General features: G+C 38.3%; 1 protein-coding gene across 1 annotated transcript in view; it reads right to left on the minus strand.

Annotated features, from left to right (window-relative positions):
- The window catches only part of GALNTL6 (polypeptide N-acetylgalactosaminyltransferase like 6), a 408,048-nt gene that overhangs the window by 79,570 nt on the left and 314,705 nt on the right, over positions 1-13,773 (minus strand). Inside the window, exon 5 of the mRNA XM_054383096.1 lies at positions 2,953-3,138. Coding sequence (XP_054239071.1) covers positions 2,953-3,138 — 186 coding nt within the window. The remainder of the gene's footprint in view (positions 1-2,952; positions 3,139-13,773) is intronic.

Below are 13,773 nucleotides of genomic sequence, written 5' to 3' on the forward strand. Positions count from 1 at the left end.
TTTTCCTACTTAAATACTTGCTTAAAGATGGTGACAAAATTTGAGTGGCTCAGCAAATTACATCTGGTTATCTGAGTTGTCACAAGTACTTGTACTCACAGTCTCCCCACTGGCAAGTAATGCATCATATAAATGTTGTGGTGATGGACAGCTATAGCTAGCAGCTGTCTTCGTAACTTGCTAAGCATGATCTAATCATGACATACTTCTAAGTCTTGGTCAGGAAAAAAAAAACCTATTTTGACAAACCTAGTTCTGGTAGCCTATGGCACTACTAATATATTGTCCATCCCCCCCTCTTATTGCTCCTCTTACAGCAACATCACAGCAGAAGGAAAGAAGTGCCTGCATCTTTCAGCTGGTTTGCTGCTTGGTTTCTTACCTGCAATAATTGTGCTTTCACACTACACTAAACTCTCTGCAACAACAGCTGGAGCCCAAGACATATTTCCTTCTAGTGACTTGATACTGCTGTGGAGTGATAACAAACAGCTGTGTTTGCCAACATTTTTACATGCCTACAGCTGCCTGCCTACATCAGGCAAAATTCTCTGAGATTTCCAAGTGGCTTATCTCAGTTTTAGAAACACATTTAAGCTAAAGAAATAAACTAAACAAAGAGTAAAGAAAATAAAGAAAACCAATTTTGCACCTGTTTTTAAGAAAACAAAATAAAGAATCGTAACTGAAGCCCCACGAAGCTATTTAGATAACTAACAATACTGAAATAACTTAGTCTTCCTTTTGTCCAAAGAATTGATAAGTCAATTCTGAAAATGTAATTTATAAACCTAAATAACTGTGAGAAATGCATTTATGTGATTGCTCCTGGCTTCCTCATTACCTCTATATCCTCTAACATTCAGTTCAAGGTCTTATTTTGAACAAAACCTGGTTTGGAAGAGTGGAAACTGCTGCCTCTTTCAATGAAGACTGGAGGACTTTGCTCCAGAACAGTGCTAAATTTTGCTCTAGTTGAAGACGTCAAACTACATATGGGAGATACAATCAGAGCTAAAAGAGGACAGCTTCAAAGCAGTAAATATCTAATATATCCTCTGCTGTCCTCTCCTTGAATGACATTCAGTCACACAAAGTGTTGAATGAGTCACGAGATAGATCTTTACATAAACACATGCAAAAATACATTAACTTTATTATTAGTAGCTAGGTATCACCTGGTATATTAAATGGTATATTAAATATTTGCCAGTTAATGTTTATGAGAAAGTTCTGTCATCTGTTTAGGAAAACAAGGAACAAGGCATCCTTAAATTTACTAGCTGTGTGTTCATTTGTGTTCATTCTCTATTTGTCCTTCGTCATGTCATGCTTTACTTGTTCTTTCAAAATAAAGTCTATTGATTCTGGGCTCCAGTATTCCTCAAAATTAATTTCTACATCCTCTGGCTGGTTAACTATGGGTATTTGTACTATATGTGGAATAAGAATTACCTCGTTCCACTAGAGAACTAAGCAGAACTGGGACTTGGTTCTTTCCAGTTTTCTGGCTTAAAGCCAAGGGTTGCAATCATCAGTTCAATACCCAGCTGCAACCTAACTGCAATTACGAATCCTTGATGACCATTCCATTTATTCTTCATTTTTTCTGCTAGATGTACCTGCATTTCAGACAAAAAAGCTAGAAAAGGAACTCTTTTTGCAAGTTGCAATTTTCCCATTTCTAAGTTAGCAAAATTGAAGGGTCACATCTTATCCATGGTAACTTAGCAAAATATTTCAGAGAACAGGAGTGAGAATCTTCATGAGATTTTTGATTAGTGGCAATGTATTATGTGCAGTGGGGCAAAACCAGAAAGTGGAGGAAAGGTGGCTGTATATGTAGAGTGCTCCAGAGTGTTTAACAACTACTCATGAGGGCTTCTTGTGGAAAGCTTGTTGAAACTTACACTACCCGCTGCCAGTTCATGTCATTTGGGTTTTACATGAAGACATGGAGGTTACTTTTAAAAATGCAGATGTTGTGAATAAGGGCAAAGTGGTATACCAGTGGTAGGACTGTATGTGCAATTTGATATGAAAGCTAGAAAGGATAAAAAAACTGAATTTTGTGCATTATTTTGTTACTCATCTGAAGACAAACTAGTTATTAGTATTTTTTTTTTTGTCTCAAATGGTAGTTCATAAGCAGAACAGCATCTCATCCTGGCTGTAAATGCTTTATCAGCATGGCCAAAGAGTTCTACCAATAAAATTTAAGAAATGATAACTATTAATTAGTGAAATTTTATCCTGTCATGTATTTACAACATACTCTTTTAATTAATACAGATTTGATATTAAACTCAGAAATTTTCTTTGGTTTTGCTAGCAAAAAAGCACTCAATTTGCAAATCACAGACATATGCTTTGCATGTAGTCAGATGTTTAGATAAAGGTGGCTTTGTTTCCTGAAGTGAAATCCCAAACTACCAGAATTGATTCTTTCCATTCCTTTAACTAATGGAGCTTTGCTGGCTTCAGCTGGAATCCAGCAAGGTAGTCAATAGCAAATCATTTTTTCTGAGCTTTCTATTGTGGATGCAGTTGCTATTAGATTTAACTCTGAGGTCTTGGATACATTTAGAGCCAAAGCTGTTTTAACACAATGTAGAGGACTAAGAAGTGATGCCTGCTTAACAAAGGTTGTCAGGTGTTGTAAGGGAGTAGCATAATACTAGTGCATTTAGGAGTATTTTAGTAAAATAAATGTTAACTCTATAGGCCAAAGTGATACTTCAAAATTTTACCAGTTCTTTAGTCACAGGAACCATAAAATGGAGCTGTTTGTGTTTGTCTGAGTTCTCTCTCACACTGACTCACCAGACAGCGCAGCCAAGCTCCAAACAGTTCTGTACAGTGTATGTCCTGCATACGGTGGGATATGGCTTTGATTGTTTAAGCTGTGCTGTACACTCTAGCTTTATGGCTGATGAATGGTCATACACTTACTAAGCAAGGGAGGCAGCCAATTCACGTTGACTTCGCAGTGGGAATCCAGAAATGTCAGGACTTCTCCTCTAGCCAGCGAGGCTCCTAGGAGTCTGGTCCGAATGAGCCCTTCTCGTTTCTTGGTACGTACAATCCTCACTTTGGCAAAACGGACCATGTATTCCTCCAGCTTCTCTTTTAAATGCTCTAGAAAGAAGGGCAAAAAAAGCATCAGTGGTGCCACGCCTGGAAGAGCCAACACAAAGCAAGAATGGCATACAACTTGCAAGCAGCTTATCTACTTCCATCTCTCGTCACTTCTAGTCCTCCAAAATCTACTTCTTTGAGATGGTTTGGAAAGTGTATATGTTCCCTGTTTTATCACACGGAGGAAGACACTAACACTCTGGACCTGTTACTGCAGTTGCTACTGGCAACCTGCCATCCACAACATAATGATGGCCAAAACAACTGCAGGATATTAATCCATCCTCTGGTTCCTGCAGCCCAAGGCCAGATAAACATTCTGGCATGCCGTTTTATAAACAGCATCTTTTCCAAGCGGGTTTCCTAGATCAGCTAATTAGGAAGAAGTATGTGTGGAAATAATTTTTTTTAAAGTGAGCATTAAACTAGCACAATTAGACTATTTCATAATGAGAAACAGACTTGAAGGAAGATCTTAATGGATGGATACCAGCATGAAGCACATGGGCAGCTGACTTCTTAGTAAGATTAAAGCTGCAGAGGTAGAGTAGTTGACAGGTTCTCTTGTCTGCATAATCTGTCTCTTTATATCACAGAACAGCATCTTTGGGAATATTTTTTCTTCTGACTAGAAACACACACTAAGAAACATTAAAAAACCCCAACAAAACAAAAAAAACCCTACAGTTTTGCCTCCTCCTACACACATTTACAACAGAAATTCTCATCTTTTGTCTTTGTTATAACACTTCAGTTAGTCAGACGCACTACTTTGGAAAAAGATTTTAATTTCTTTTGACAGGGAAGGAGGAAGAGAAAAGCTTAGTCTCGAGTAATTAAAACTGGTCATAAGCCACATTTAGTCATGCTAAAGGTTGCAAGCAAAGCCTCACTAATATGAGTTTACAAGGTCACTTCTTGTATCAGCTACTAATTCTTCGGACTTGTATGGTCAGACCTCAATCCAGACCTTACATCATTTTAGACTGCAAGAAGTTTGCTAGAGGCTACCATTTAGCAGTACCCTGAAGCATATAATGCTGACGCATACATTAAAGGCAGCAAGCAAATTGGAGGCAATAAAGGATACTGTGTTAAAATAAAACCAAGCTCCACTGAAATACAGTTCCTTGAACAAGCTCAGTCTTCTCTCTGTTCCTCTTCTTCCTAGTTAACCAATACAAATCTACCATCAGATTAGGGATAAGTGGAAACGCTGGTGTCTAGTTATATGTATATATTGGGACAGCACTGTGTGGGATGTTTCTCTGTACTGAGGAATCCTAATGTGTGCTGACACAGAAGAGCAAGCCTGCAAGGATTACAGAACAGATTAGTGGTTTTGGAAGAAGAAACTCAACACTTTGGAGACCTGTACTGTGTTGTTCAATGGTGGTCTTGGAGCAACTATATTCACGAGACAGGGCTGTGTATCACTCTAACTCATTTTAGGTACCAGGTACAATTCAGCATCATGGCTGAACTGAGATTAAATCAAGTCTTGGATCATTTTATGCCCATGTGCAAGAGTGTCTAAAGTGTCCATTTACTGAACTGATTCCTGTTTCTATGAGCTCCATTGAAACTATTCCCATAGTGCAGGCATATCAAAGAAGGGAAATAGGACTTTAAAACAAAGATACAAAGGCCTTGCAGGTAATGTAAGAAAATTCGTTAGGTTTGTCAATATGGATTTTTTTTCCTACGTTGTAAGTTGTATCATCTTATAACCATGAAAAATGAAACAGTTATACAGGGTATTACGTATTTCCAAATCAAATTAAACCCCATTTGCTAGGTGCTATAGCTTCCATTAGTCCTCAGACTCTGGAAATCTCCTGTAGTTCTCTAAGGTCTTCTAACCATTCTCTTCTGACCACTTCAATCCACAATGCTTAAGTTTCTTTGCACTAAATAGTCCATTGGAACCCTGCACCAAGACCATGACCACATGGCTGCACAATTTACAGGTTACTCATCTTCAGCACAGCAACTATGGAAGCAAGCACTTAACACTTTGGCTACAGTACAAATCCTCCATCCTCACGTGCCTACCCTTAAAGATGGGTTCAATGATGAGACACCAGCTGATCAAAGGATCCTACTATACAGCTCCAAATCTGGCTATGTATCAGATACGATTACTTCACTGTTCCCTGTGAGCTGGTTCTAAGCAGCTTCCCTCTTTGTACGTGAAGGCAGTCACCAAGCAAGCACCTAAACTTTGTGATGGAGAGAAGCAGGAGCCTTATGTGGAGAATTCATGTTGTTCCTGAGATTGGAAGGCTTTCTTTTGCCTGTACAGAAATTCAAGGACCTTCACTAGTTAGGTTTCACAATGACTAAGGTAAGGCCCTTGCCACAGACAGTTTGAATATGGCAACCACTGAAGTTTAAATGAACTAACATCAACACACTCTTTTCATACATTGTTATTATTATAACTTGTCTTGGGCCAAATAAATCAGTGAAATTGAGTCTCCTACAAAGCACTTAATTCCATTCCTTTCACATCTTGAAATGAGCAAATTTTGCAAACTGAGTAACTTTCAGGAAACCACTTCAGGGACAGATGATGTAAACTATTATATGATGGTATATTTTTTTCTGTTCTTATACCAACTGCTAAATAACAAAGGAGTTGAATAATATAATTACATTGTCATCAGTTTTATCAGTTTGTGCTGTTCAGTTCCTTGCAAACTCAAGAAAAAGTTTCTCAAACTGTATTTTAATACTTTTTTTTGACCCGAATAATATCTGAAATTCTCTGAAACAGAGTTCTCTGTATCACCTTCTTCTGTCTCTCTCAGCTCTTCACACGTTTGAGACAACACATAATCTGATTTATGAAGAATTGCATCAAAATATTCAGCACATTTTTTGATGCCAGAATCACATATCCCAAAACTGTTTTTATCTACTTAATTAGTCCCACAATGGAATAGTTATATTGTTTTCTCCTTGTCACTCAAAGAACAACTTGCAAAAGCACAAGTACACAAACAAGATTTGCATGTCTTGCTCACACAGAATTCTAAATGCATCCTCATTTAAGCATATCTGGAAGTAATTAGGAAGAAAACAAAAGTAGTAAGTGTTAATTTTGATAGAGTTTATTTAGACAAGTGAAATAAAAAGATCAGGTTTGCATACAATTCAAAATATACAGATTAGCAGAAATACATAAGGTACCCAGATCTATTAAAACAGCTACATATTAGTAATATCCTAACAATAAGTCTGGACACAGTCAAACAGACCAAACAGGAAAATCTCTCCTATTAAGAAAGAGTGAGAGAGCCTTGGGAAGGCTGCAGAGAGACCTTGCTGTGCCCTTTCAATACTTAATGGGAGTTTAAAAGGAAGGTGAGAACAATTTTTTTAGCAGGACAAGGGGTAATGTTTTTAAACTAGAAGAAGGAAGATGCATGGAAGCACTCAAGGTCAGGTTGGACTGGGCTCTGAGCAATGTGATCCAAGTATCACAGTATCACAGTACATTAGAGGTTGGAAGGGACCTCTGGAAATCATTGAGTCTAACCCCCCTGCCAAAGCAGGGTCACCTAGGTTAGGCCACACTGGAAAGCATCCAGACAGGTTTTGAATGTGTCCAGAGAAGGAGACTCCACAACCTCTCTGGGCAGCCTGTTCCAGTGCTCCATCACCCTCACTGTAAAGAAGTTTCTCCTCGTGTTGAGGTGAAATCTTCTATGTTCAAGCTTGTACCCGTTGTTCCTTGTCTTACTATTGCACACCACCTAAAAGAAATTGGCCCCCTGCACTTGACACCCACCCCTCAGATGTTTACACGCATTGATGAAGGGGTTTGGACTAGATGACCTCTACAGGTCCCTTTCCACTCAACCTGCTCTATGATTCTAGACAAAAGTAACAGTATCTACTGTATCTTTAGTTTTGAGATTTGGGCAAGAAGACAGTTTAGGAACTTATCTGGGAAAAGCTCTCTAATCATTACAAAAGCATCACTTAGTATTTAAGTTCAAGAACCAACTGCAATATGGATATGACAATGAAAATACCTAAAGGAAAAAAACCAAACCCTTTTGGATCCATAAGTAATGATTTTTTTAAACTTAAATCAATATGAAAGACCTTTCATATTATATTTTCCCTTGCAATGTCTTGTTGCACTGTTTCAGCTCTTACCAATCCCTTAAAGAACTATAAAAGCCACAGAGTAGCAGCCAGAGACAGTAGAACAGTATTAAAGAAAACTCTGGTATTTTCTGTTATTTATATAAATAGCAAAGCCATGTCCTTCATGTTGAACCACTCATTGAAGCCACTCCAACATTACTTAATACACTGTTATTACCATAGGTTAGACTTTTAAAGGCAGACAGCAATTCTGAAGGATCTGTAGTCAGCACCTGGCTTTTAAAGGCTAGCTTCTTAAGAAAAGAGTCCTTGTTTGAGCCAGGGGTCACAAAAACATATATGCTCTTGCAAAGACAGTATCTGGGAATCTCACAGTTCAAGTGTTGCTTAAAACAAACTATTCTCTATAAAGGAATAAAAATAATACTGCCTTTTTTTACAAATAAACTAGGTGTTAATAACAAATTCTGATTTTTTAACCTTGCCTTTTCCCAAAAATATGAAAATAATCTTCCATTTTCCACAGAATTCCATAAATTCCCTTCACAGAAGAGAAAACCAAACAATATTTTATTTCCTATAGTACAATGGCACTTTCTCACAGTTCCCAATCATTGGGTTGCTAATATTATCTCCAGAAGAAGCATCTCACACACAAAGCCTATATATTACACATACACATTTAGAAGCAAGTAACCTCAAGGGCCCAAGTAAACACACACCAATCGCTGTCAGAGCAAAGCTATAATTCTAAGGAAATTCTCTGAAAAGAAATGATAATTCAGTATATAAACCAGCAAGCAACCTGTAATAAAAAGGCCTTTAAGTGTCTACAGCACAACACATTCTGCCCATTTATTACAAAACAAAACAGTTCAAGAAAGCTTGCTGTGACAATGAAACAGGAAGGTAGGATGGTTTCATTTATATGCTGTAATATTACATAAATTTCACTGTTAAAGATAGGCATGAGAAAGAAGCAAATATTTAAATTCCACAGTGAGCTATAACTGCACTTTGGTATAAAGAAGCCAAAGCCCCTCTCACTAGATATGGGGAGCAAATATCTAATTTGTAATTTAAAAGAAAATACATCAGTCTTTTATTCACAGTGTTGATCAAATGAACCCATGAATCATATGTTTGACACATGTCAGGCACCTGCCAGGGCAAGAGTTGGCACAGGCAGTGACAAATGAAGAACAATGTACATGCAGGACGTTTACAGCTGTCACTGCTATGACAAGTGATGATAAAGGGAAGCATTATGCTGCTTTTAGCAAGAGCTTGTAAACAAATTCTCTATTTTAATTGTTTTCTGTGGGCCTTCTCTGTCTTCATTTAAAGTCTGGGGAAGCTCTTCTAAAGGAACAGAGACACAATTGCCTGGTCATAGTAATTAAAGATCTACTCAAGCAGAATATCTGGTTACTTAATTTGGTGCCCAGAAATTAATTGGAAATCAAGGTTCTGCCTTTGTCAGGAAAGAAAAATAAATATAGTAGTAAAAAACAGAACTACAATTCTTTTCTCCTGCTGGGGTACATACAGGGAGTATTTAATTACCACAATGGTACCCCATAACAACATGTGCTGTGACAAGCAATATTACTCCAAGGTTATTGAGAAGATGTCAATAGAGACTTAAAGAATGATGTGAAAGCTGGACCTGGTCTTAAAGACTTGCTTGACTGCAACATGGACCATGAAAGCCGAAAGAAAATACAAAGACAACAAAGCCTTTTGTGAAGTCCCTTCTGGCTGGCCAGGAAGGTCCATCTGCTATCTGGACATGTAATATGCTTTACCCTCTGTCCCAAAGTACTGACAACCTCTGTTGTAGTATTGTTGACCTGCACATTATCAAATAATTAGAAACAGCAACACAGCCTACTAAATGCCTTCATGTTTCTTTTAAACCTTAGTGGACTGAGAAGTAGGTAACTGGAACTGTTCTGCCATTCTCAACATGAGCCATATAAAAATATTTCAGAAAAAACTAGAGTAGTACAAAAACATATGCTGACCTCTCCTTTTACCTCAGCACAGGCATATCAGAGGAAGAAACACGGCCTAAACCATGCTACTCTGTGATCTTAGGTCAGTAAAATAAACTGCATGTGACTATTTCTGTTGGTGAAAATCAAAGTGGACAAATGGCTGTTTTGACACACAGCAATAATGAGGCCAGCTTAGGAAGATATTTTTTTTTATCATTTTGCTCTCTGGTCAGCAGCCCAATATGCACAAAAGAACCTTCAAGTACATTTATGCAATGAATCTTGGATGGCTTTCATTGTGAAAAGAACTTCCATCACTTTATGTTCTTTTCTGCAAGATGAGATTATCTTCATAGGTGAAATGAGCAAGGATACCCACTATTCTTTTCCTGAGGCCTTGAGCATGCATTTGTCCTGGAATATCTCATTTTAATCTTTTGAAGTCTGAGTCTTGAGCTTGACGGAAAACATATAAAGGAAACTGAGTGGTCTTAGTTTTCTGCTGCACTTGACAAAATAGCCCTCTCCAGTGCATTGTCATTATTTTTACTTCTGCTGTCTGTATATATACTATCATAAAAGCAAATCAGTCTGAAGAGAAAATAGAAGGTGAACTGATGAATTTGGGTACATCATCTTTCTTTCTTTCACTTTCCCTTCAAGTTTCTTATTTGTAGAAGATTGGCTGGAAATGCTGCTTGGAAACAGAAATGTTGCAAGGGCTATACCAGGTCAGCTGCCACTTTTTCTAGCCAAGTTAAAGACTCCAAGAAGGGCAAGTCCCTTGGTTATACCTCTGGGTAAGCTATTCCACTGCTGCACTACCCTTCTGGTGAATAACATTTTCCTAACGTCCAAACTGAATCTTCCAAGCTGCATCTTGGGGTTGTTGCCTCTTATTGTGCCATCTGCCAGTAGCAAAGGAATGAGGTTCTGCCATCTGTGCAATTCCCATTAAAGCAGCTGTGGACAGCTATCAGATCACCATTTAGCTGCTGCTTTGCCAGACTAAACAAGGACAGGCTCCTCAGGCTCTTCTCAAAGGTCACATACTTTTGGCCCATGACAGTGTTGTTAGTCTCCTGCTAAAATGACTTCAAATTTTGCTTCCTGAACTGCAGAGCCCAAAACCAGATGCAGAATTACAAGTGCATGCAGCACCCAATTTTAATTGACTGCCATTTCCAGTGGTTGCCCAGTCTTTTGGTTATCCTCCATCATGCCTTTACTTATCACCTAGAAGAGTGTGATAGTACTCTCTCTTCAGATTCCCAGATCTAAGTCTTTTACTCCTAATTAGTCCTCACTGAATACCCTGGAAGAAGGATGGGGAGGATTTTCTGCCAGACAGACTTCAGCATCTGATCCACAGGCATGGCTGACTAAAAGAAGTTCCAGAAGCAGACAGGTACTGTGGAAACTGTTGGATGTGTTAAATCTGACAGAGACTCATACATAAGAACAAAATTTGTAACTGCTTGGCTAACAGCTATCTCATTTGAGCATGAGATAACCCAATCTTTCCAAACAGTTTTGCACAGTTAGGAATAAGATGACTTGAGAAAAGCTATGTAGTTAAATGCTGATCTGGAAGTAGAACTGTTTAGATGTACATTTGTGCCAATCATTTGGAAACTTGTTCTCCTGGCTGTGATGTTTGAGCTAGCTAGCTTGGGGCAATCCACAAGTCTCTTTTTCTGACATTAATAACGAGCCAAAGTCCTTGGATGATACGCTACAAGACTACAGAGTATCCTCAATCTGCAATAGTTCTGATCATCACTTGTACATTAATAGCTAGAAATTTCCAGATAGTAGGAATAAAAAGACCCCTCTGTTCTCTTTAGTATCAGTGATCTGCATGAAGGGATGGAGTGCACCCTCAGTAAGTTTGCAGATGACACCAAGTTGGGCAAGGGTGTTGATCTGCTTGAGGGATGGAAAGCTCCACAGAGGAATCTGAACAGGCTGGATCAATGGGCTGAGGCCACTTGTATGAGGTTCAACAAGGCCAAATGCTGGGTCCTGCACTTGAGTCACAACCACCCCATGCAATACTACAGGATTGGGGAGGTGTAGCTGGAAAGCAGCCCAGTGGAAAAGGGCCTGGGGGTGCTGGTCAATAGCTAGCTGAATATGAGACCCCTGTGGGATCAGCTAGTGAAGAAGACCAATGGTATCTTGGTTTGTATCAGAAACTGTGGCCAGTACACTGATGATGCATTGCTGAGGGACATGGTTTAGTGGTGAGTTGGTAGTGCTAGGTTAACAGGTGAACCTAATTATCTGAAAAGTCTCTTCTAATCCAAACAATTCTATGATTCTACGAGTCATTTTGATGTACAACATTACAGCCTGTTAAAGCTGAAAGAACCTCTGAACTCGAGTAAACACACATTCCTTTGCCATAGCCTGAAAAGGTCAGCACTACTGAGAGCAGGAAGCTGAATACAGCAGTGTAACTTGATTTCAATCATGATAGACTCATATAAACTTCTCCAAGCAAATATGTTTTGTAGTGTATGGCCTTTCATATTTTTATATATTCATGAAAGGAGCGACTGAGACTGCAGGATCTGTAAGGCTAGCTAGATTTGCTGAGACTTTCTCAGACTACAGCTCCAGTTAATAGAGACATGCAGAGATCTATCTCTTTGCTCCACTTCCCTGAGCTCAGGCAATTGTTAACTGTTATCACAGTCATTCTGTCACCAGCACAGAAGCACTAGGATGTCTTTGTCAACAAGGTGAGTGTTCAGGTAATTGTTACACACAGGTGGTTACTCAGATATAAGGTGTGATGATTCTTATACAGATGCCATGAAAGCATCATTAAACCCTTGAGGTACTTTTCCATGCTAGATTTTGTGAAGATGGAAAGGAGTGAAACACTTGATTTTTAGGTTGCAGTAATTTAGTAACTTACACTACACTATGAGCAGCTAGGCCTGGCTTGTTAGTTTGATAGTGCTGACACAGCTCTGAATTTTCTCTTTTCATAAAGAAAGAATGAAAGATGGTTATTTGTCTTTAAGGATTTATTGCAGCTGCAGTTGTACAAGGTACTGTAGTATGATTCATGTCTTTTTTCACAGCTGAGAGCAGACTCTTTTATTTGCTATTCTTGCATGAGTCTAGCTCTGAGAAAGGGGTCACCAGCTGGGATAAAGGTGGGGGGCTACCTTTTACCAAAAGATTAAACGATCTAATAATTATTTATCATCTGAAAGCCTGCGAAGTATCAAAAGTACCAAAATAATCTTTTAAGTATCACAGTTAAATTATTCCAGAAATTAATTAATGCTCAATGTATTTTATTCCTTAAAATGATGTATTTTGGGAGTATATTTTACAAATATTTTACATTGTACCCATCTTTGCTTTTTGGCCTGTCACAGTTATGACAATGAAATATATCTCCCCCAAAGAAAAACATCTTTTACTTAAAGTAATTAGAACAAAGATAGTTACTATTTCCTTGTATCTATTTTAAAATCAATTATCTTTTATATATTTAGGTGGCTCACATCCCTTAAATGTCCACATTCAGAAACAGGTTTTGGAACTGCCTGGAAGAAAGCCTACAATCTGCTCCTTTATAGAGGTGCCTGCACCTATGTCTGAACGCTTCCTCAAAGTTATCTTTGAAAAAAAGTGAGGAAATACCTTGTTTTTGTAGCTCTGTTCCTCTGGTTGTATTCAAATGGTTTGCCAGCTAAAATGTATGGAGGATTAATTTTATTCACCAGAGGAATGACACATTGTAAAATGCAATCATCTTATGTTGGATGTGGGAGTTGGTTAAGAATACAAAGTGAAGTAATCTTAAAAGGGAAGTAAAAATTAATTAGCAGGAAATTATTTTTGCTGCATGGTAAATATAATAATCACCTGAATTGGAGTGTGATCAAGAAACTGAATCCAATTAATGATACAGAGAGAGCTCTTAGCACACAAACAGTAAACAAAAGCTACGTTCCTCTTCCCTTGTCCTCCTGCTAACTGTATGGATTAGGAGCAGTAAAAGTATAGTGCTGACCTTAAGGGTGAAAAGAAACCATACAATTCATGGTGCATGGCACTTTGTAAACCATGTTGCTCTCTGCCTGGAATAGCTTCACTGTTGTAGAACCATGGTTTCTGGGATACAATTAATCTAAACAGGGAAGAATTTGTTCCCAGTATCATCTTGGTAGCCCTGAACCTCATATGATGCACAGAAGTGTGCCCAGGGACATACTGCTAATCTATGTGATGAGGAGCAAGGCAGATGAGGTTGCACAAACCATTTTTATGGACATTTTTTTTTTTTTTTTTACAACATAGACTTTGCTGAGGAAGAATACACTTGCTTTGGCACTTCCTTACACCACCAATTCAATGCATGTAACTGTGGCTACAGTTCAAACAAGAATCTGGGCAATTAAATTAGACATCATGGAAACTCTAATAAGTGTATAGTAAGATAACAAAGAAATATACAGCTGGCTTTTCAGACCGTTCTCTAGACACA

The sequence above is a fragment of the Indicator indicator genome, chromosome 8 (genome assembly GCF_027791375.1).
Source record: "Indicator indicator isolate 239-I01 chromosome 8, UM_Iind_1.1, whole genome shotgun sequence".
NCBI lineage: Eukaryota > Metazoa > Chordata > Aves > Piciformes > Indicatoridae > Indicator > Indicator indicator.